At 35.2% G+C, this 25,107-nt stretch overlaps 1 protein-coding gene across 1 annotated transcript; it reads right to left on the bottom strand.

Annotated features, from left to right (window-relative positions):
* Nucleotides 1-10,887: 10,887 nt before the first annotated feature.
* Nucleotides 10,888-12,192, bottom strand: LOC124341945 (basic salivary proline-rich protein 1-like). The gene is made up of 2 exons (XM_046794908.1): nucleotides 11,791-12,192; nucleotides 10,888-11,737 (listed from the first exon to the last, which is right to left on the bottom strand). Exons 1-2 carry the CDS (start codon nucleotides 11,824-11,826, stop codon nucleotides 11,015-11,017), a joined length of 759 nt encoding a protein of 252 aa, XP_046650864.1. The 5' UTR covers nucleotides 11,827-12,192; the 3' UTR covers nucleotides 10,888-11,014.
* Nucleotides 12,193-25,107: the final 12,915 nt, after the last annotated feature.

Genomic DNA, 25,107 nt, shown 5'->3' on the forward strand with positions numbered 1-25,107 from the left:
ATTAAAATTAAGATAATTTCAGAAATAATGCAATTTTTTAATGTTTCTTGTTGAATGCGATGAAAAAAGAAGAAAATAAAGGAAATAATGCAATTTTTTTTAATGTTTTTTGTTGAATGCGATGAAAAATGAAGAAAATTTCGGAAAAAATGTTTCTTGTTGAATGCGATGAAAAATGAAGAAAATAAAGAAAATAATGCAATTCGTTGGGATGTTTTCTGTTGATTGCGATGAAAAATGAAGAAAATTTCGGAAAAAATGCAATTTGTTGGATGTTTCTTGTTGAATGCGATGAAAAATGAAGAAAATAAAGGAAATAATGCAACTTTTTGAATGTTTCTTGTTGAATGCGATGAAAAATGAAGAAAATAAAGGAAATAATGCAATTTTTTGAATGTTTCTTGTTTAATGCGATTAAAATTAAGATAATTTCAGAAATAATGCAATTTTTTAATGTTTCTTGTTGAATGCGATGAAAAAAGAAGAAAATAAAGGAAATAATGCAATTTTTGAATGTTTCTTGTTGAATGCGATAAAAAATGAAGAAAATAAAGATAATAATGCAATTTTTTGAATGTTTCTTGTTGAATGCGATGAAAAATGAAGAAAATAAAGGAAATAATGCAATTTTTTGAATGTTTCTTGTTGAATGCGATGAAAAAAGAAGAAAATAAAGATAATAATGCAATTTTTTGAATGTTTCTTGTTGAATGCGATGAAAAATGAAGAAAATAAAGGAAATAATGCAATTTTTTGAATGTTTCTTGTTGAATGCGATGAAAAATGAAGAAAATAAAGGAAATAATGCAATTTTTTGAATGTTTCTTGTGTAATGCGATTAAAATTAAGATAATTTCAGAAATAATGCAATTGTTTAATGTTTCTTGTTGAATGCGATGAAAAAAGAAGAAAATAAAGGAAATAATGCAATTTTTGAATGTTTCTTGTTGAATGCGATAAAAAATGAAGAAAATAAAGATAATAATGCAATTTTTTGAATGTTTCTTGTTGAATGCGATGAAAAATGAAGAAAATAAAGGAAATAATGCAATTTTTTGAATGTTTTTTGTTGAATGTGATGAAAAATGAAGAAAATAAAGATAATAATGCAATTTTTTGAATGTTTCTTGTTGAATGCGATGAAAAATGAAGAAAATAAAGGAAATAATGCAATTTTTTGAATGTTTCTTGTTGAATGCGATGAAAAATGAAGAAAATAAAGGAAATAATGCAATTGTTTGAATTTTTCGTGTTTAATGCGATTAAAATTAAGATAATTTCAGAAATAATGCAATTTTTTAATGTTTCTTGTTGAATGCGATGAAAAAAGAAGAAAATAAAGGAAATGATGCAATTTTTGAATGTTTCTTGTTGAATGCGATAAAAAATGAAGAAAATAAAGGAAATAATGCAATTTTTTTTAATGTTTTTTGTTGAATGCGATAAAAATGAAGATAATTTCAGAAATAATGCAATTTTTTGAATGTTTCTTGTTGAATGCGATGAATAATGAAGAAAAGAAAGGAAATATTTCAATTTTTGGAATGTTTCTTGTTGAATGTGAAAAATGAAGAAAAGAAAGAAAATAATGAAATTTTTTGAATGTTTCTTGTTAAATGCGATGAAAAATGAAGAAAATAAAGGAAATAATTCAATTTTTTTAATGTTTTTTGTTGAATGCGATGAAAAATGAAGAAAATAAAGCAAATAATGCAATTTTTTGAATGTTTCTTGTTGAATGCGATGAAAAATGAAGAAAATAAAGGAAATAATTCAATTTTTTTAATGTTTTTTGTTGAATGCGATGAAAAATGAAGAAAATTTCGGAAAAAATGCAATTTGTTGGATGTTTCTTGTTGAATGCGATGAAAAATGAAGAAAATAAAGAAAATAATGCAATTCGTTGGATGTTTTCTGTTGATTGCGATGAAAAATGAAGAAAATTTCGGAAAAAATGCAATTTGTTGGATGTTTCTTGTTGAATGCGATGAAAAATGAAGAAAATAAAGGAAATAATGCAATTTTTTTAATGTTTCTTGTTTAATGCGATTAAAATTAAGATAATTTCAGAAATAATGCAATTTTTTAATGTTTCTTGTTGAATGCGATGAAAAAAGAAGAAAATAAAGGAAATAATGCAATTTTTGAATGTTTCTTGTTGAATGCGATAAAAAATGAAGAAAATAAAGATAATAATGCAATTTTTTGAATGTTTCTTGTTGAATGCGATGAAAAATGAAGAAAATAAAGGAAATAATGCAATTTTTTGAATGTTTCTTGTTGAATGCGATGAAAAATGAAGAAAATAAAGGAAATAATGCAACTTTTTGAATGTTTCTTGTTGAATGCGATAAAAAATAAAGAAAATAAAGGAAATAATGCAATTGTTTGAATTTTTCGTGTTTAATGCGATTAAAATTAAGATAATTTCAGAAATAATGCAATTTTTTAATGTTTCTTGTTGAATGCGATGAAAAAAGAAGAAAATAAAGGAAATAATGCAATTTTTTTTAATGTTTTTTGTTGAATGCGATGAAAAATGAAGATAATTTCAGAAATAATGCAATTTTTTGAATGTTTCTTGTTGAATGCGATGAATAATGAAGAAAAGAAAGGAAATATTTCAATTTTTGGAATGTTTCTTGTTGAATGTGATGAAAAATGAAGAAAAGAAAGAAAATAATGAAATTTTTTGAATGTTTCTTGTTAAATGCGATGAAAAATGAAGAAAATAAAGGAAATAATTCAATTTTTTTAATGTTTTTTGTTGAATGCGATGAAAAATGAAGAAAATAAAGGAAATAATGCAATTTTTTGAATGTTTCTTGTTGAATGCGATGAAAAATGAAGAAAATAAAGGAAATAATTCAATTTTTTTAATGTTTTTTGTTGAATGCGATGAAAAATGAAGAAAATTTCGGAAAAAATGCAATTTGTTGGATGTTTCTTGTTGAATGCGATGAAAAATGAAGAAAATAAAGAAAATAATGCAATTCGTTGGATGTTTTCTGTTGATTGCGATGAAAAATGAAGAAAATTTCGGAAAAAATGCAATTTGTTGGATGTTTCTTGTTGAATGCGATGAAAAATGAAGAAAATAAAGGAAATAATGCAATTTTTTTAATGTTTCTTGTTTAATGCGATTAAAATTAAGATAATTTCAGAAATAATGCAATTTTTTAATGTTTCTTGTTGAATGCGATGAAAAAAGAAGAAAATAAAGGAAATAATGCAATTTTTGAATGTTTCTTGTTGAATGCGATAAAAAATGAAGAAAATAAAGATAATAATGCAATTTTTTGAATGTTTCTTGTTGAATGCGATGAAAAATGAAGAAAATAAAGGAAATAATGCAATTTTTTGAATGTTTCTTGTTGAATGCGATGAAAAATGAAGAAAATAAAGGAAATAATGCAACTTTTTGAATGTTTCTTGTTGAATGCGATAAAAAATAAAGAAAATAAAGGAAATAATGCAATTGTTTGAATTTTTCGTGTTTAATGCGATTAAAATTAAGATAATTTCAGAAATAATGCAATTTTTTAATGTTTCTTGTTGAATGCGATGAAAAAAGAAGAAAATAAAGGAAATAATGCAATTTTTTTTAATGTTTTTTGTTGAATGCGATGAAAAATGAAGATAATTTCAGAAATAATGCAATTTTTTGAATGTTTCTTGTTGAATGCGATGAATAATGAAGAAAAGAAAGGAAATATTTCAATTTTTGGAATGTTTCTTGTTGAATGTGATGAAAAATGAAGAAAAGAAAGAAAATAATGAAATTTTTTGAATGTTTCTTGTTAAATGCGATGAAAAATGAAGAAAATAAAGGAAATAATTCAATTTTTTTAATGTTTTTTGTTGAATGCGATGAAAAATGAAGAAAATAAAGGAAATAATGCAATTTTTTGAATGTTTCTTGTTGAATGCGATGAAAAATGAAGAAAATAAAGGAAATAATGCAATTTTTTGAATGTTTCTTGTTGAATGCGATGAAAAATGAAGAAAATAAAGGAAATAATTCAATTTTTTTAATGTTTTTTGTTGAATGCGATGAAAAATGAAGAAAATTTCGGAAAAAATGCAATTTGTTGGATGTTTCTTGTTGAATGCGATGAAAAATGAAGAAAATAAAGAAAATAATGCAATTCGTTGGATGTTTTCTGTTGATTGCGATGAAAAATGAAGAAAATTTCGGAAAAAATGCAATTTGTTGGATGTTTCTTGTTGAATGCGATGAAAAATGAAGAAAATAAAGGAAATAATGCAATTTTTTTAATGTTTCTTGTTTAATGCGATTAAAATTAAGATAATTTCAGAAATAATGCAATTTTTTAATGTTTCTTGTTGAATGCGATGAAAAAAGAAGAAAATAAAGGAAATAATGCAATTTTTGAATGTTTCTTGTTGAATGCGATAAAAAATGAAGAAAATAAAGATAATAATGCAATTTTTTGAATGTTTCTTGTTGAATGCGATGAAAAATGAAGAAAATAAAGGAAATAATGCAATTTTTTGAATGTTTCTTGTTGAATGCGATGAAAAATGAAGAAAATAAAGGAAATAATGCAACTTTTTGAATGTTTCTTGTTGAATGCGATAAAAAATAAAGAAAATAAAGGAAATAATGCAATTGTTTGAATTTTTCGTGTTTAATGCGATTAAAATTAAGATAATTTCAGAAATAATGCAATTTTTTAATGTTTCTTGTTGAATGCGATGAAAAAAGAAGAAAATAAAGGAAATAATGCAATTTTTTTTAATGTTTTTTGTTGAATGCGATGAAAAATGAAGATAATTTCAGAAATAATGCAATTTTTTGAATGTTTCTTGTTGAATGCGATGAATAATGAAGAAAAGAAAGGAAATATTTCAATTTTTGGAATGTTTCTTGTTGAATGTGATGAAAAATGAAGAAAAGAAAGAAAATAATGAAATTTTTTGAATGTTTCTTGTTAAATGCGATGAAAAATGAAGAAAATAAAGGAAATAATTCAATTTTTTTAATGTTTTTTGTTGAATGCGATGAAAAATGAAGAAAATAAAGGAAATAATGCAATTTTTTGAATGTTTCTTGTTGAATGCGATGAAAAATGAAGAAAATAAAGGAAATAATTCAATTTTTTTAATGTTTTTTGTTGAATGCGATGAAAAATGAAGAAAATTTCGGAAAAAATGCAATTTGTTGGATGTTTCTTGTTGAATGCGATGAAAAATGAAGAAAATAAAGAAAATAATGCAATTCGTTGGATGTTTTCTGTTGATTGCGATGAAAAATGAAGAAAAGTTCGGAAAAAATGCAATTTGTTGGATGTTTCTTGTTGAATGCGATGAAAAATGAAGAAAATAAAGGAAATAATGCAATTTTTTGAATGTTTCTTGTTTAATGCGATTAAAATTAAGATAATTTCAGAAATAATGCAATTTTTTAATGTTTCTTGTTGAATGCGATGAAAAAAGAAGAAAATAAAGGAAATAATGCAATTTTTGAATGTTTCTTGTTGAATGCGATAAAAAATGAAGAAAATAAAGATAATAATGCAATTTTTTGAATGTTTCTTGTTGAATGCGATGAAAAATGAAGAAAATAAAGGAAATACTGCAATTTTTTGAATGTTTCTTGTTGAATGCGATGAAAAATGAAGAAAATAAAGGAAATAATGCAACTTTTTGAATGTTTCTTGTTGAATGCGATGAAAAATGAAGAAAATAAAGGAAATAATGCAATTGTTTGAATTTTTCGTGTTTAATGCGATTAAAATTAAGATAATTTCAGAAATAATGCAATTTTTTAATGTTTCTAGTTGAATGCGATGAAAAAAGAAGAAAATAAAGGAAATAATGCAATTTTTTGAATGTTTCTTGTTGAATGCGATGAAAAATGAAGAAAATAAAGGAAATAATGCAATTTTTTGAATGTTTCTTGTTGAATGCGATGAAAAATGAAGAAAAGAAAGAAAATAATGAAATTTTTTTAATGTTTCTTGTTAAATGCGATGAAAAATGAAGAAAATAAAGGAAATAATTCAATTTTTTTAATGTTTTTTGTTGAATGCGATGAAAAATGAAGAAAATTAAGGAAATAATGCAATTTTTTGAATGTTTCTTGTTGAATGCGATGAAAAATGAAGAAAATAAAGGAAATAATTCAATTTTTTTAATGTTTTTTGTTGAATGCGATGAAAAATGAAGAAAATTTCGGAAAAAATGTTTCTTGTTGAATGCGATGAAAAATGAAGAAAATAAAGAAAATAATGCAATTCGTTGGATGTTTTCTGTTGATTGCGATGAAAAATGAAGAAAATTTCGGAAAAAATGCAATTTGTTGGATGTTTCTTGTTGAATGCGATGAAAAATGAAGAAAATAAAGGAAATAATGCAACTTTTTGAATGTTTCTTGTTGAATGCGATGAAAAATGAAGAAAATAAAGGAAATAATGCAATTTTTTGAATGTTTCTTGTTTAATGCGATTAAAATTAAGATAATTTCAGAAATAATGCAATTTTTTAATGTTTCTTGTTGAATGCGATGAAAAAAGAAGAAAATAAAGGAAATAATGCAATTTTTGAATGTTTCTTGTTGAATGCGATAAAAAATGAAGAAAATAAAGATAATAATGCAATTTTTTGAATGTTTCTTGTTGAATGCGATGAAAAATGAAGAAAATAAAGGAAATAATGCAATTTTTTGAATGTTTCTTGTTGAATGCGATGAAAAAAGAAGAATATAAAGATAATAATGCAATTTTTTGAATGTTTCTTGTTGAATGCGATGAAAAATGAAGAAAATAAAGGAAATAATGCAATTTTTTGAATGTTTCTTGTTGAATGCGATGAAAAATGAAGAAAATAAAGGAAATAATGCAATTGTTTGAATTTTTCGTGTTTAATGCGATTAAAATTAAGATAATTTCAGAAATAATGCAATTTTTTAATGTTTCTTGTTGAATGCGATGAAAAAAGAAGAAAATAAAGGAAATAATGCAATTTTTGAATGTTTCTTGTTGAATGCGATAAAAAATGAAGAAAATAAAGGAAATAATGCAATTTTTTTTAATGTTTTTTGTTGAATGCGATGAAAAATGAAGATAATTTCAGAAATAATGCAATTTTTTGAATGTTTCTTGTTGAATGCGATGAATAATGAAGAAAAGAAAGGAAATATTTCAATTTTTGGAATGTTTCTTGTTGAATGTGATGAAAAATGAAGAAAAGAAAGAAAATAATGAAATTTTTTGAATGTTTCTTGTTAAATGCGATGAAAAATGAAGAAAATAAAGGAAATAATTCAATTTTTTTAATGTTTTTTGTTGAATGCGATGAAAAATGAAGAAAATTAAGGAAATAATGCAATTTTTTAATGTTTCTTGTTGAATGCGATGAAAAAAGAAGAAAATAAAGGAAATAATGCAATTTTTGAATGTTTCTTGTTGAATGCGATAAAAAATGAAGAAAATAAAGATAATAATGCAATTTTTTGAATGTTTCTTGTTGAATGCGATGAAAAATGAAGAAAATAAAGGAAATAATGCAATTTTTTGAATGTTTCTTGTTGAATGCGATGAAAAAAGAAGAATATAAAGATAATAATGCAATTTTTTGAATGTTTCTTGTTGAATGCGATGAAAAATGAAGAAAATAAAGGAAATAATGCAATTTTTTGAATGTTTCTTGTTGAATGCGATGAAAAATGAAGAAAATAAAGGAAATAATGCAATTGTTTGAATTTTTCGTGTTTAATGCGATTAAAATTAAGATAATTTCAGAAATAATGCAATTTTTTAATGTTTCTTGTTGAATGCGATGAAAAAAGAAGAAAATAAAGGAAATAATGCAATTTTTGAATGTTTCTTGTTGAATGCGATAAAAAATGAAGAAAATAAAGGAAATAATGCAATTTTTTTTTTATGTTTTTTGTTGAATGCGATGAAAAATGAAGATAATTTCAGAAATAATGCAATTTTTTGAATGTTTCTTGTTGAATGTGATGAAAAATGAAGAAAATAAAGATAATAATGCAATTTTTTGAATGTTTCTTGTTGAATGCGATGAAAAATGAAGAAAATAAAGGAAATAATGCAATTTTTTGAATGTTTCTTGTTGAATGCGATGAAAAATGAAGAAAATAAAGGAAATAATGCAATTGTTTGAATTTTTCGTGTTTAATGCGATTAAAATTAAGATAATTTCAGAAATAATGCAATTTTTTAATGTTTCTTGTTGAATGCGATGAAAAAAGAAGAAAATAAAGGAAATAATGCAATTTTTGAATGTTTCTTGTTGAATGCGATAAAAAATGAAGAAAATAAAGGAAATAATGCAATTTTTTTTAATGTTTTTTGTTGAATGCGATGAAAAATGAAGATAATTTCAGAAATAATGCAATTTTTTGAATGTTTCTTGTTGAATGCGATGAATAATGAAGAAAAGAAAGGAAATATTTCAATTTTTGGAATGTTTCTTGTTGAATGTGATGAAAAATGAAGAAAAGAAAGAAAATAATGAAATTTTTTGAATGTTTCTTGTTAAATGCGATGAAAAATGAAGAAAATAAAGGAAATAATTCAATTTTTTTAATGTTTTTTGTTGAATGCGATGAAAAATGAAGAAAATAAAGGAAATAATGCAATTTTTTGAATGTTTCTTGTTGAATGCGATGAAAAATGAAGAAAATAAAGGAAATAATTCAATTTTTTTAATGTTTTTTGTTGAATGCGATGAAAAATGAAGAAAATTTCGGAAAAAATGCAATTTGTTGGATGTTTCTTGTTGAATGCGATGAAAAATGAAGAAAATAAAGAAAATAATGCAATTCGTTGGATGTTTTCTGTTGATTGCGATGAAAAATGAAGAAAATTTCGGAAAAAATGCAATTTGTTGGATGTTTCTTGTTGAATGCGATGAAAAATGAAGAAAATAAAGGAAATAATGCAACTTTTTGAATGTTTCTTGTTGAATGCGATGAAAAATGAAGAAAATAAAGGAAATAATGCAATTTTTTGAATGTTTCTTGTTTAATGCGATTAAAATTAAGATAATTTCAGAAATAATGCAATTTTTTAATGTTTCTTGTTGAATGCGATGAAAAAAGAAGAAAATAAAGGAAATAATGCAATTTTTGAATGTTTCTTGTTGAATGCGATAAAAAATGAAGAAAATAAAGATAATAATGCAATTTTTTGAATGTTTCTTGTTGAATGCGATGAAAAATGAAGAAAATAAAGGAAATAATGCAATTTTTTGAATGTTTCTTGTTGAATGCGATGAAAAATGAAGAAAATAAAGGAAATAATGCAATTGTTTGAATTTTTCGTGTTTAATGCGATTAAAATTAAGATAATTTCAGAAATAATGCAATTTTTTAATGTTTCTTGTTGAATGCGATGAAAAATGAAGAAAATAAAGGAAATAATGCAATTTTTGAATGTTTCTTGTTGAATGCGATGAAAAATGAAGAAAAGAAAGGAAATATTTCAATTTTTGGAATGTTTCTTGTTGAATGTGATGAAAAATGAAGAAAATAAAGAAAATAATTCAATTTTTGTAATGTTTTTTGGTGAATGCGATGAAAAATGAAGAAAATAAAGGAAATAATGCAATTTTTGGAATGTTTCTTGTTGAATGCGATGAAAAATGAAGAAAATAAAAGAAATAATGCAATTTTTTTTTATTTTTTTTGTTGAATGCGATGAAAAATGAAGAAAATAAAGAAAATAATGCAATTCGTTGGATGTTTTTTGTTGATTGCGATGAAAAATGAAGAAAATTTCGGAAAAAATGCAATTTGTTGGATGTTTCTTGTTGAATGCGATGAATAATGAAGAAAAGAAAGGAAATATTTCAATTTTTGGAATGTTTCTTGTTGAATGTGATGAAAAATGAAGAAAAGAAAGAAAATAATGAAATTTTTTGAATGTTTCTTGTTAAATGTGATGAAAAACGAAGAAAATAAAGAAAATAATGCAATTTTTTGAATGTTTCTTGTTGAATGTGATGAAAAATGAAGAAAAAAAACGAAGTAATGCAATTTTTTGAATGTTTCTTGTCGAATGCGATAAAAAATGAAGAAAATAAAGGAAATAATGCAATTTTTTGAATGTTTTTTGTTGATTGCGATCAAAAATGAAGAAAATTTCGGAAAAAATGCAATTTGTTGGATGTTTCTTGTTGAATGCGATGAAAAATGAAGAAAATAAAGAAAATAAAGTAATTCGTTGGATGTTTTTTGTTGATTGCGATGAAAATGAAGAAAATTTCGGAAAAAATGCAATTTGTTGGATGTTTCTTGTTGAATGCGATGAAAAATGAAGAAAGTAAAGGAAATAATGCAATTTTTTGAATGTTTCTTGTTGAATGCGATGAATAATGAAGAAAATAAAGAAAATAATGCAATTTTTTGAATGTTTCTTGTTGAATGTGATGAAAAATGAAGAAAAAAAACGAAGTAATGCAATTTTTTGAATGTTTCTTGTCGAATGCGATAAAAAATGAAGAAAATAAAGGAAATAATGCAATTTTTGAATGTTTCTTGTTGAATGCGATGAAAAAAGAAGAAAATAAAGGAAATAATGCAATTTTTGAATGTTTCTTGTTGAATGCGATAAAAATTGAAGAAAATAAAGGGGTACGCAGACGGTGGAACTCCTGTTCTTGTTAATCTCCTGTCCATTTAGATCTCCTGGACAATATTTCTCCCAGAATTTTTTTTTTCGAAATTCCAGGACAATAGAACTCCATTAAAATTAAAATCACTCTAAATTCTAGACAATAGATTCCCCTGAATAATATTACTTAAAAAATATTAGACAGTAGTTTATTCGCTAAAAATTATATTAAATTATATTAAATTAATTGACAATAGATCTCCTAGACAATAGATCTCCTAGACAATACATCTCCTAGAGAGCTAAAATTAAAACGAGTTCACTAGATTGTCAAAATTGTGTAATGTTACGTTGGTACGTAATAAAAAAGAGTCAACAGCAATGTAAATGAAAAAATTTAAACAGAAACATCAAGGCAAAAAAAATATTTGCACAGCTTCAATAGGGGTCCGGCAAACTGGACAGGGGGATCGTAGAGGAAGACGATTTGTGCAGCTATCGCAAAAAGGATGGCCACAATTAAGAACTCGATTTATGGGATTTATTAAACAAACTTTGCATAAAAGCGCAACAGCATTTGCCACCGGTTCACCTCGATCTCTTCGTGGTGGCCGTCCATCTGGGCGACGAGGAGCATCAGCCCCCGGTTCACCTCCATCTCTTCGTGGCGGCCGTCCAACTGGGCGACGAGGAGCATCAGCCTCCGGTTCACCTCGATCTCTTCGTGGTGGCCGTCCAACTGGGCGACGAGGAGCATCAGCCTCCGGTTCACCTCGATCTCTTCGTGGTGGCCGTCCAACTGGGCGACGAGGAGCATCAGCCTCCGGTTCACCTCGATCTCTTCGTGGTGGCCGTCCAACTGGGCGACGAGGAGCATCAGCCTCCGGTTCACCTCGATCTCTTCGTGGTGGCCGTCCAACTGGGCGACGAGGAGCATCAGCCCCCGGTTCACCTCGATCTCTTCGTGGCGGCCGTCCAACTGGGCGACGAGGAGCATCAGCCTCCGGTTCACCTTGATCTCTTCGGAGTGCTCCGGCTCTTGTTCGAACCTGTTGCCTTCCATCGCCCTGCAAACGGGCCAATCTACGTTGTCGACGAGGTGCAGGTGCTTCCAGTACATTTTCTGGCAAACCCTATGTATAAAACTAATTTAGGAAAGGAATACGAAAAAAACAAAAAACTGTACCTCGTCGTAAGGTTCAAAAGATACAGAAGACATCATCAAAAATTCGTAAATGGTTATTAAGTTTTGACTAAGATCTCTTGCTCTTCCCAAAATTTGCTCATCCCGTACGATGTATCGATTTGGCGTTGGGCGACGAATTTCCCCACCACGACTAGCGACCAGAAAATCCCGCCTTGCAGTTTCCTCACATTCCTGCAAATGGTCTATAAATGATTTGATAAATCAGGTGGCCACACACAAAATAGAACTATTGGATCAATTACATATAAAAGCCCAGAAATTTTGTCTGTGTCCATGACAACGGGCATTAAACCATCTATTCCAGTTTTCTACCTCGTTGTTTGTACGAGACTTATCACCGTTTACGCTGAAACGTGCTGGAGTCTGACGAACAAGCCAGTATCCGGCCCAGTATACATAGAGACGTTGAACAGCATCTTGTATTTCTTGGCTTTCTAGTTGCAAGTCGGCCGCATTTTCTTGCTGAATTGCCTGAAAAAAAACAAAGCAATCAACAAAAGGAAAGTTAAAACTAGCAAATTACAAAACTGCTTGTACCATAAACCCGGCATATATTTGTTCTGCGGGTAAAAGAGCCAAAGAAATTATCAATTTTATGATGCGTTTCACAACTGGACTTGTTCTATATGATCTAGCCAAGCCCTCGTCACAGGCTCTTCTATAGATTGCCTGAAATACAAACAATTTTAATAAGATACAAACAAGAGTCAAATTTTGAAATATTAAAACTGACCTGCCCGTAATGAAACCAACACCCTCTGGCTCGTGCACCAGGAAATGCATTGTGTAGCGCCCTTAGTATGCCTTCTTCAAAATCTGATATCAGGCGTTCCGCACAGTTACCTTCTCTGTCTGGATCTATTTCCTGAAGAGTATCGAGGATTTTCTCCATCACAGCGTTGTAAAGATCCAGAGACTTTTCACTCATTAAAACGAAGGCAACTGGAAAGGACTTTATGCAAAATGTTTGAAATGAAAAAAAAAAAAGTCTTAGAAGTAATAAAACTAAAATTGTAACCTTTTTATATGCTTTAAAGTGGAGAGTAAATAGCTGGTAAAACAAGTTAGGCACAGTCTTAAATGTTCCATCTGCTTGAATTTGCTTTGTTGTTCGCAGTTGAGTAAGTAGAGTAATAGATAGGAAGATGAATGCCGTACCGGTTGCCGTGGAGACGCGAGCCTTAAAAAAGTCGGATGACCCGTCTAATGTTTTTCTTTTAAAACAGTAGGCAAAGGTGAGCATAAGATCACGAGAGAAACTAAAATGAAATGTTATATTCACGAATAATGAGGATGTTCACGAATCAATTCTTCGGCCTCGTCAAAACTGGTTGGATTGGGTGGCTTCCGTTCTTGCTGAGCTCTATACATACGCTTTTCTAGGGCAGCATTATATCCAATGGAAACATCTGGAAAGCTAAAAAATTTGATATTGTTATGATAAATTGGAGTAAACAGTCACAAGAAAGTCAACATACTCTCGTCGAGTTTCCTCGAAAATAGATTTCAACTCGCCAGGTGCTCTTTGAAGACCAGCCCTTCGACAGCACTCGTTTACAAAGGAAATACGGCCAATTTCATCGTCTTCAATGGGGTGGGTGTGATGTGTGCCAGAAATGCGATACACACCATCTTTGTAAACTAGCCTGGCCCCACAATGAAATTCTTTGTGCTTTCGGCATTTATAATTCACTGAATGGGTACTACAAACATAACAAGCACAGAAGAATTAACACTACATCTTTGGAAAGTAGCATGCACCCACAACGATATTACTTGGCTTTCGGCATTTATAATTCACTGAATGTCTAATAAAAATATAGCAAACACAGAAACCAACGTACCAGCGTTTAGCAAGGTGAAATAGGTAGTGGCCTGTTGAGTAGAGTGTCCCGTTTTTCTTTTCACCTTGCATTCGATTAACGGTGACAATTGTTCCAATACTTCTAGAATACTCTTCTTCAGAGTTAGAAATTGCATCAGAATCATCACTAATTTCCATTTCCGATTGTAAATGTCTGTGTCTCTGAAACACTAAGTGAAACTAACAGCAGCAGATGTGAAATGACAGAAATAAACGAGATTGGGAAAGGTAAAGGCAGGGATTTTCTTCGCCTTTATAGTATTCCCGCTTATAGAGTGGGATGGGTAGAGGCTTGGATTTTCTTCACTTTATTGTATTCCCGCTTATTGGGAATAGGTTGGGGTTTGTTACGCCTCGTCATATTAAGAAGACTTTTTAAGCGCCCTACCTTACGAAAATCCAAGCCTTTGCCATTTGCACTGTTGCAATGTCTATTGCCTATAGCCTAATGTCTAGGAGATCTATTGTCAATTAATTTAATTTAATTTAATTTAATTTTAAGCGAATAAACTACTGTCTATTATTTTTTAAATAATATTATTCGGAGGAATCTATTGTCTAGAATTTAGAGTAATTTTAATTTTAATGGAGTTCTATTGTCCTGGAATTTCGAAAAAAAAATTCTGGGAGAAATATTGTCCAGGAGATCTATATGGACAGGAGATTAACAAGAACAGGAGTTCCAGTGTCTCGTTCCCAATAAAGGAAATAATGCAATTTTTTTTAATTTTTTTTGTTGAATGCGATGAAAAATGAAGATAATTTCAGAAATAATGCAATTTTTTTAATGTTTCTTGTTGAATGCGATGAATAATGAAGAAAAGAAAGGAAATATTTCAATTTTTGGAATGTTTCTTGTTGAATGTGATGAAAAATGAAGAAAAGAAAGAAAATAATGAAATTTTTTGAATGTTTCTTGTTAAATGCGATGAAAAATGAAGAAAATAAAGGAAATAATTCAATTTTTTTTAATGTTTTTTGTTGAATGCGATGAAAAATGAAGAAAATAAAGGAAATAATGCAATTTTATGAATGTTTCTTGTTGAATGCGATGAAAAATGAAGAAAATAAAGGAAATAATGCAATTTTTTTAATTTTTTTTGTTGAATGCGATGAAAAATGAAGAAAATAAAGAAAATAATGCAATTTTTGGAATGTTTCTTGTTGAATGCGATGAAAAATGAAGAAAATAAAGAAAATAATGCAATTTTTTGAATGTTTTTTGTTGAATGTGATGAAAAATGAAGAAAATAAACGAAGTAATGCAATTTTTTGAATGTTTCTTGTTGAATGTGATGAAAAATGAAGAAAATAAAGGCAGTAATGCAATTTTTTGAATGTTTCTTGTTGAACGCATTAAAAAATGAAGAAAATAAAGGAAATATTTCAATTTTTGGAATGTTTCTTGTTGAATGTGATGAAAAATGAAGAAAATAAAGAAAATAATGCAATTTTTTGAATGTTTCTTGTTGGGAATATACCGACACCCCAACAGCCAATTTCCAGATCTGGCCGTCAGAGTCGCCTACCTCGTCAACTTCATGATTATAGCCTTCGGGGCCCCCGTTAGGTGGCCCCATTGTCACCACTCTACCCTACCCCAAATGTGTAAACGTCCCATTCTTAGCTATCAATAGATCAGTGTGAAAAAGAAGTCGATGAGTCAACACCTCATTTCTAAGTGCTAATTTATTCAACTTTATTTCGGTATGTAACCGGCTTGCACTTCCGGGAAAACGTTGCATCTCGAACATGGTCCTTCGAACGGATTGAATTTAGTATCTTTTTTTTTCCTTTTTCCTATTTATCCTCATTCGACTCACACTAAAAAATATCCCCAGCTCAGTTCCCAAATATTTTTTTTTAATCATTACTGTCGGCTCTTGGGTTTCCCGAGTCGTCGAGTAAACGTAGACAAGTGTAAAACAAATCGCCTTTCTCTCGACTGAATCGAATTGCTTGTTGTATGTTGCTTTCTCATATTATTACCCGTGTCAAACAATAGAATTTCGGGGTCTAGTTAAAATCAGACCCCAAAATTTTCTACATAATAGAATCTATAAAAGTACAGTAAATTGAACAATTCGTAGTAAAAAGTCGAGAGTCGCCATTTTGTAAAGAATTTCTTAGGAAGTATAATTTTTCTCTTATTCGTAAAAAAAAACGCCCACCAAGTGGGCAGCCATTTTGAAATTTTTTCTTTTATTCTCGCTCCCTCATCTATCACTCCAGTGGTCTATCCCCCCCCTCCATTTATCGAATTTGGCGCGTGTTGTGTGGATAAAAGAATCGTCCTCGGGGCGAACAGATTGTAGTCGCCCCAGCCGGCCGTGTCTCATATTGTTGCCCGGCCGTGTCTCATATTCTTGCTTGGCTATTAAAAAATTAACATCGTTATCCTTTACCAACGTCCGCAGATTAGCGGAGCGCCTAGCAAGGTACTCCACCAACAGCTTAACAATAGGACGCGACAAGGCCAGGAAAGAGAGGCACGCAGCCCGGCTTCGAGGGGAGATTCCCCCTTGGACAAAGGAACGCCTACCCAAGCTTTACCACAACACGCCGGAGGGGAAGAGAGAGGCCGCGAGGAAGAAACGAGAAGAATATTTGAGTAGACCCATCGTCCCAGCCAGAGTGCTTCCACCAGACGTACGCGATCCAAGAGCAGACGAACTACAACGAATCAACAGAAGGGATTACGTGCTGGAAGGGCTGGAGAAAGGGTGGCCTCTGAGAGAAGACCCGCACGACCGCCGCATCTTTCACGCTCCGGCCCCACTTGAAGGCTTTATACACATTGCAAGAAAATTACTGACACCGGAACAACTGGCAGAAGCCCAAAAGCCGGTTTTTTCGGGCGATATTCGCTACAAGCCGAAGGAAGGAGACGCGACCGCGACAGCAGCGCCACCAGCGTCAACGTCGGAAAGGAGAGTGGTATTTTCGGAGCCGGCGCCATCGACAGCGGCTCCAGCGGCCGCAGACTCCAGCTCGGAGGAAGAGGACGTCCTGCAATTATTGGCCGAGGACGACGAGGTGACCGGAGTAGCAGCGGCATTGGCCAAATCATCGATCCGAACCAGCCAAGCCAAAATCACAGCAGAGTATCTTCAGGCACCAAAAGATCCAACCAGGCCCGTATTTTCAAACCCGACTGGAGTTGGCCGCGGTTCCACCAGGGGTCGTGAAAGGAAACAATATTGGCGTGAAAAATTTGTGTTTTCCGTCAACTTGAAGTACCGTATTGTATTCTAGGAATGACGTGTCTGAAATTAACTTCATTCTAAATCTTTAAAGTTTAAATCTTTCAAAAAAAAAGAGAAAACCGTGCAAAGTTGCCGGATATATAAAAAAAAATCTTTTCTCCTTTCCTCATTCTCGCTTAATGTATTGTCGGAGCCGGTTAACAAACTAGCTCCATAACTAAAAAATTGTGATTCAATCATATTGTTGGAGCTAGTAATAATCTAGCTCCATAATAATTATTCTTAATTAGGAAGAGTGGCAACCGGCAAAAAGAGTGTTCCACAACGAAGGATCACGCCACCACAACTAAAGCGGAAAAAACGCGGACGTTGCGCCATCTCGGACTCAAAGTTATAATTATTCAATCTGCATTGCAATCATTAATCTCTTTTTCTTTCTCAATCAATAGACGGAGCCACTAAATCAAAATGGCTCCACCAACAACAAAGATTTCAAGATCTAGTGTAAAAGGCCTCATAATAAAGAAAATTAATCAGCTGAAGACGTACGACTTAGTCGAAATGACATTGAAGACGTCAAATGAACTAGAAGATTTGAAACTAGATCTGAAGGAGACATACGAAAAATTCCAGCAGCTTTCCCTTAAGATCCAAGAGGATCTGAATACAATGGATGCGCCCCAAGAAGATTACGAAACAGAAGAAGACTATTGCAGAAATGTGATAGACGAAATCCAAGCAGCCAGAGTAATTCTGAGGACGAAACAAATGGAATGGGAAGCCATTAACAAAATCGAAGAGAAAGAATTAGAATCAAGATTGAGAAAGGAAGAAATGGAAAAAGCGACGGAGATAGAGAAGCAGAAAGAAGAAGCTCGAGACAAGAGATTTTTGCAGATGTTCCAACAACAACAACAGGCCAATGTAGACAACACGCAACTAATTATAGCCGCAATACCCGCTGCCGCCACACCCACTGTGACTGTGAACGCGGCTGGAGTCTCACAGGCAACGCGACTCCCACAACGACAGATTCGTCACTTTAAGGGCGATATCCTGGAGTGGACCTAATTTTGGGAGACGTTCAACGCAGCCGTACATTCCTCAAGCCTCACAACGGTACAGAAATTTAACTATTTGAAAGAATATCTTAAGGGGGAAGCCCGTCTTTTTGTCGAGAATCTAGAACTCACCGATGCCAATTACCAAATCGCCATCGATGAGCTGAAAAAAACTTACGGAAAAAAGGAGGTGCTGATCAGCGCCCATTTTGAGAAATTGGATTCTCTTCAGCCAGTAAGAGACGCGAAGGACGTCGCAGCTCTGCGGAACCTTCAGCTTACAATCCAATCCCACATCAGTGAATTGGAGACTCTCGGAAAAGGAAAAACAACCTACGGGAGCCTCCTTGGGACCAAGCTAATCAAATTGGTCCCGTACAAACTTCAAGAGAAATGGTCGGAAGTGGAATCCAACGACTCTACAGACATAGACTGTGTGCTCAAGTTCATCCGGGAGCAGACAGAGGCGGCGGAGAGATTCAACAGATTGAAGGTGGCAGAAAAACCGAAACAAGCCCAAAGCAATCCGCAACAAAAACAGACACCGCCTCCGGCTACAGCCTCGCAGTTGGCAACGGGAGCCAGAATGAATTCGGCTAACCCGGTAAAACCAAATCAAAAATCAGAAAATAATTCTCCTCATTCCAATACAGGTCCAAGAGAAGCAAGCAGACCTTGCATCTTTTGCAACCAAGGGCACTGGCCATCGAAATGCCCAAAGAATTTAAAGGAGAGAAAAGCCGTGATCGCAGAGCTTCAAAGGTGCACAAACTGTTTTGGAACGCGTCACGCGAACAAAGACTGCACTTCGCCGAGAAATTGCAATCGATGCGGCGGCCTACATCACACAGCTCTATGTGAACGAAAAGACACACGATTTTCAGATGCATCCGGAGCCGGGGCAACCAGCTCCACGGTGTCAGGAAACGCCGCGACCATCACTACGGCATGTGCAAGTATATTTGGCGATATTGTGTTAAAAACGGCGACAGTGTTCGTGATCGGCCCGGATGGCCGAGAAAAGAAGACCATTCTATTCGCCGACAAAGGAAGCCATAGAACATGGGTACTTAAATCGAGCAGCCGACTAAGAAGGTGACCTTTCGGCCTTTCAAGTCCATCGTGATCGATGATTTCGCGAAGGATCTGGCGTCTCTGCCACTTCTTACGTGTCCAGCATCTACATCGGAGGGCTTATTGAAACAGTATAATGATGGGGTTCGGTCTACTCTGAACAAACACGCACCTCTTCAAACGAAGGTTTTCGTCATACGTCCGTCATCTCCTTGGCTGAACGAAGACATCAAGGTCGCCAGGCGCACTCGTCGTATGGCGGAGCGACGATGGAGGAAGAATCCGATTGTTGTGCATCGCCAACTACTGAGCTCTGCGAGGAATCGGCTCGGTGACCTGATGGAGAGCGCCAAAAGTTCTCACCTGAAGGGACTAATCGCTGAATGCGGTTCTGATCAGAGGGCGCTTTTTCGGCTGGTGAATGGCTTCCTGTCAAGATCGAAGGCACTTCGGCTACCTCAGCACAGTTCAAAACGGGATCTGCTGAATCAGTTCTCATCGTTCTTTCTCAACAAGACCATGGAAATCAGAAGTCAACTTGATCTTGCTCCGGTTGAAGCCGAATCTAGTCCGGAAACAACGTCTCCTGTTCCGCTGTTCGACTCGTTTGTTCCTGTTGGTGTCTCTGACATTACAGAGAGAATTCTTTCTTCTTCCAACAAATCATGCTCCCTCGACCCAATTCCAACTCATGTTTTGAAAAGTGTTGTATCTGTACTCGCCCCAGCAATTACTTGTATTGTGAATGAGTCATTGATGAGTGGTATATTTCCTGATACCTTTAAGATGGCTGGATAATGTCACTCCACTCTTGAAAAAGCCCTCTTTGTGCCCAGAACAACTTTCCAACTACAGACCTGTCTCTAATCTGTCTTACTTATCTAAGCTTACGGAGCGTGTGGTAGCTGATCAGTTTGTATCTCACCTAAACAGAAATGATTTGTATGTCCCTGTTCAATCTGCCTATAGGGCGTTTCATTCTTGTGAAACTTCTCTTATACGTGTTTTAAACGACTTACTTATCTCTGTTGACGAGGGTATGGGGTCTGTTCTTCTTCTGCTGGACTTGAGTGCTGCCTTCGACACTGTAGACCATGCAACTCTCATTCAGAGGCTCTGTGATCGTTATGGTGTCTCGGGTAGGGCTCTGAATTGGTTCGAGTCGTATTTGAGTGGTCGGAGTCAATCGATGACTGTTGGTGATGTTGCGTCTGACTCTAGTGCCGTCGTAATGGGTGTGCCACAAGGCTCAGTTCTGGGTCCGACTCTGTTTTCTACCTATTCTGGCCCAATATATCACATCTCAGTGCGTCACGGGATCAACTCGCAGCTCTACGCGGATGACACGGACTTCTATGCAAAGTTCGAGCTTGACCCTGAGCATTTGAACCAGAAAGAAACATACGGGCGACTGGCGGGCTGTGTGGACGAGACGAGGGCTTGGATGAAGAGGAACAAGCTTAAGTTTAACGACGACAAGTCTGAGCTCCTGCTGGTCTACTCATCAAGAAAGCGCTGTCAACCTTCTCCGTTGCCTCTTCAAGTTGGCGAGAGCAGCTTGACCCCTCGTGCCTCAGTCAAGAACCTGGGCGTCATCATTGATAAGCATCTCTCAATGGAGGAGCAAGTTTAGAGCCTGTGCAAGAAAGCTAATTTTCACATCTGGAGCATCGGCCGAATTCGCAGATTCCTGGACGACGCTACCACTGAGAAGCTTATGCATGCTTTTGTTTTCTCCACCATCGACAGCTGCAACTCTCTTTTGTATGGACTCCCCGACAAGCTCCTGGACAGACTTCAACTTGTCCAAAACAAGGCGGCGAGGATGGTGAGAAGAGTGAAGAAGCATGATCACATTACTCCTCATCTGATGGCCCTGCACTGGCTCCCGATTAAGAGCCGTATAGTGTTTAAGATCCTCGTTTTAACGTTTCACTGCCTTCATGGATCCGCTCCAGCTTACTTATCTGAACTCATCAAGCCCTATCGCCCAGCATTGCAGTCCCGATCGGCAACGTCTCCTAACCTTCTATGTATCCCTAGGATTCGTCTTGAGACGTACGGTGCTCGCTCTTTCAGTCATGCCGCTCCGACGCTCTGGAACAAACTACCGGAGGATATTAGGGCGATCAATTCTATGTCGTTGTTTAGATCTCGTCTCAAGACGCATCTCTTTAAGATAGCATACATGTAGTTACGCAAGTTTGTCTCTGCCCAATGTAAGCGCTTTGACCATTTCATGAAAAAGCGCTATATAAATCCTGTAATAATAATAATAATAATAAATCAATCTCAGAAGATCTTAATTTAAAGAAAAAACAGGTCGAGAGTATCTTAGTCAGAGTGTTCCAGCAAGAGGAAGAGAGCCCGCCGGAGTTGAAGAATTTGGTGGAATTCAAAGTGCGGGGCACCTGGCAAGGAGCCCCAATAATCAATCTTCTTGCTTTAGAGTCTGAATTCATCGCGAACACAGGCCCGTACATCAAGTCCAGATTTGCGGAGCAACTCTGGTTGAAAGACGAGAGGTTGGCAGACGATAGATTCGACAGACCCCAGACGGAAGAAGAACATCCATCTAGAATTTTGGTGGGCATGAACCAAATAAATTTGATCATAGACAGCGGAGCAGCCATCCAAAGCCCCTGCGGGCTAAGATCCTACAACACGCCATTTGGAAAAATGCTAGGCGGCCCATCAAAAGAAACATCATCCAAAACTGGTAAAACATAATAAAACACTAAATCTATCAATCCAATTATTCATCTTCTCAGGTCGTAACATCATACACAACAACTTTCGCCAGTTCAACGAAACCTTTCCCAGTCCGGTCGAAAAAACAACCTCGGAGACAGGAAATTCCAGTCTCCAAACCCCAACTGAAAAATCATCACTCTCAGATGAATCAGATGGGCTAGAGTTAGATTCCGACACCAAAAGGATGGAAGAAGACGAGCTGAATGCAATCAAATTTGATGTTTCTTTTTTTTTGGAAATTAGAGAATTTCGCGAATCTGAAATGGAGCGGATGCAGTGGAGCCAAATAATCGTTTCGACCGATTTGAAGACGAGATAACTCGACCTCCGGATGGCCGTTATTGCACCCCATTACCCTGGACGACGGATCAATGGAGATTGCAGAGAAATTTCCATCTGACTGCCGGAAGACTGGAGAGTACGCTGGCAAGACTAAGGAAGACTCCACAGGATCTCGCCGACTACAGCTACGAGATCCAGCAACTAATCGACAAGAAGTTCGTGGAAGAAGCCGATATGGAGTACGATGGTCATCACACGTATGTACCAAATCATCCAGTTTTCAGAAGAGACAAAAACACGTCGAAGATTCGCCCAGTTTTTGATGGAGCAGCTAAATCGAAATTTGGGCCAAGCCTGAAAGAAGTGTTGGAAATCGGACCGAATTTAAACCCCGATCTCCTTTCAGTCACAATGCGATTCCGGATGACCAAGATAGCCTGGATTGCTGACATAGAAAAGGCGTTTTTTAATATAGCGCTACAGCCCGAAGATGCTGAAGCGATCAGGTTTTTATGGTCTACGGAGCCAAGTAAAGTTGGCTCCCCGCTGATTGCTTACAAATGGTTAAGAGTTCCGTTTGGCCTGAGTCCTAGTCCCTTCTTGCTTAGAGCAGCTGTAAACAAGCACCTAAAATCCGTTTATTCTAGATATCCAGAGACGGTTGATCAATTAATGGAAAATTTATATGTCGACGATTATTTAGGCGGAGCAGACGAAGTCGAAACGGCCAAAACAAGAGTCGCCGAAACGAATATCTTATTCAGTGAAGCACAACTCAACATGAGGAGCTACGCAACAAATAGCGAAGAGCTCCGTCAACACCTGGAAGAAAAAGGCCTCGAAAATCAAGCAGTAGGTCTTCTGTTTCCCTCGTTGGATAATCAACAGAAAGTGCTCGGGATCCGGTGGGATACTGGATCGGATACGTTCCAATTCGATCCATCCACAATCGTACAAGCAGCGGAAGAAATCGGCGAAAAGATCACAAAGAGAAAAATTTTAAGTATTTCAGCTAGAATTTTTGATCCTTTAGGTTTTCTAGCCCCAACAGTCCTCCTGCTAAAGATCATTTATCAACGGCTTTGGGAAAAAGACGTAGATTGGGATGGAGTTGCCCCGGAAGAAATCCAAGAGTCATGGAGAGCAGTGATGAAAGGTGTCATCAATTTCAACCAGCTGAAAATTCCACGCTGGGTAGGATTTGGAAAGGACGTAGTGACAGCAGAATTACACGTGTTCGGAGACGCATCGGAAGCTGCGTACGGAGCCGTAGCTTACGTACGGCTCCAAAGGGCAAATGAAAAGCCGTTCACCACATTTCTCGTCAGCAAAACGAAAGTAGCGCCTCTACCAAAACGTAAGGTCACCTTACCACGATTAGAATTATTAAGCTCTCTTTTGGCAGTCCGTCTAGGTGAAGCTGTAAGAAAAGCGCTGCACATTGAAAAATGGAGAGTGACGTATTGGTCGGATTCATTGGTAACGCTCGGATGGATCCGAGGTGACGCCAACAGGTGGAAGCCGTTTGTCCGAAACCAAGTGGAGACAATTCAAAGTGTCTCCGAGAAGAGTTGGTGGAAGCACTGCAAAGGAGTCCAGAATACAGCGGATCTTGCTTCGCGGGGAGTGCCAGCACAAGCGCTGGTAAACTCTCAGCTGTGGTGGCACGGACCCGAATGGCTGATCGAAGAAGAAGACGATTGGCCGGATTCCACACAAGAGAAGCAAGATCCATCCATTCAAGAAACTATAGACGCAGAGTCAAGAGGAGCAGTAGTTAACATCACTGCTGCCGTAGCAATGCCAACAGAGCCTATCGACTGGGATTTAGATGTCGTCTCCACCTGGAATCGATTCCTGCGGAGTCGAACCTGGATGCTTAGGTTCTCCAACAGAAGCCGTAAACGATTACGTGACCCAGGCGCAGGGCTAACAGAAGCAATCAAAGTGAAAGATAAAGTTATCAGAGTGGGCAGGTTTGCAAGCGAAGAATTAGACGAGGCGGAGCTGACGATTTATAGGCAGCTCCAGAAAGAAAAGTATCCGAAGGCATATGAGACACTCCAGCTTGGTCTACCGATCCATCAAAAGGAAAATTTCGCATCTCTAAATTCAGTCTGGGATGAACGAGACAAACTAATCCGGATCAGTGGCCGAGTTATTCTCGCGCTCAGGGACAAAAATATCGAGCCTCCGATCTTGCTACCCGCTAATCACAAAATTGTTTCCTTTATTATTGCAGACAAACATGAATCACTCCATCATGCTGGCGTGAAGACGACCCTTTCGAACTCAAGGAAAGATTTTGGATCGTCAGAGGACGTCAGCAGACAAAGAAACAGTTGTTCAAGTGCGTCAAATGCAAAAAGCTGTCATCGCCACCATTCAACGAGCTAGCAGCGCCACTCCCGCTTAATCGACTGAAAAATCCACAGGCGTTTAACGTCACTGGAGTCGACTTTGCCGGACCGCTTTATTACAAGCTAGTGACAATCAAGAAAACTAAGAAAAAAGGAAATTCCATTGAAGCGGATTCCATTCCGGAGCCACTTGCAGCAGAAGAGGCTCCCCAAGAACAAGAGCCGGAGCCACTGACGGAAGCAGAGGCTCCAATCGAACAGGAATTCGAAGAAGAAACAGAGATTAACCATCGCAAGTGCTACGTGTGTTTATTTACGTGCGCCGTTACTCGTGCCGTGCATCTGGAACTTGTCACTGATTTATCCGCCCGCTCGTTTTTACTGGCATTCAGAAGATTTGCCGCGAGACGAGGGCCAGTGTCGGTCATGTATTCAGACAATGCACAAACATTCCGCTGTGTCGAGCGCCACTTAAACATTCTACAATCCGATCCAACCGTCCTAGATCTACTCGCCAGAAGAAAACTTCTTTGGATTTATTCCGCCAGTTAAGCGCCATGGTGGGGAGGATTTTGGGAGCGGATGGTGCGGAGCGTCAAAGATTTACTACGACGCTCCAACGGCAGAGCCTGCTTGGCTTACGACAAACTCGAAGTAAGTCTCATTGAAATTGAAAGCGTAGTTAACGCGCGTCC

This window comes from Daphnia pulicaria, chromosome 6, assembly GCF_021234035.1.
Source record: "Daphnia pulicaria isolate SC F1-1A chromosome 6, SC_F0-13Bv2, whole genome shotgun sequence".
In the NCBI taxonomy this organism is placed as follows: Eukaryota; Metazoa; Arthropoda; class Branchiopoda; order Diplostraca; family Daphniidae; genus Daphnia; species Daphnia pulicaria.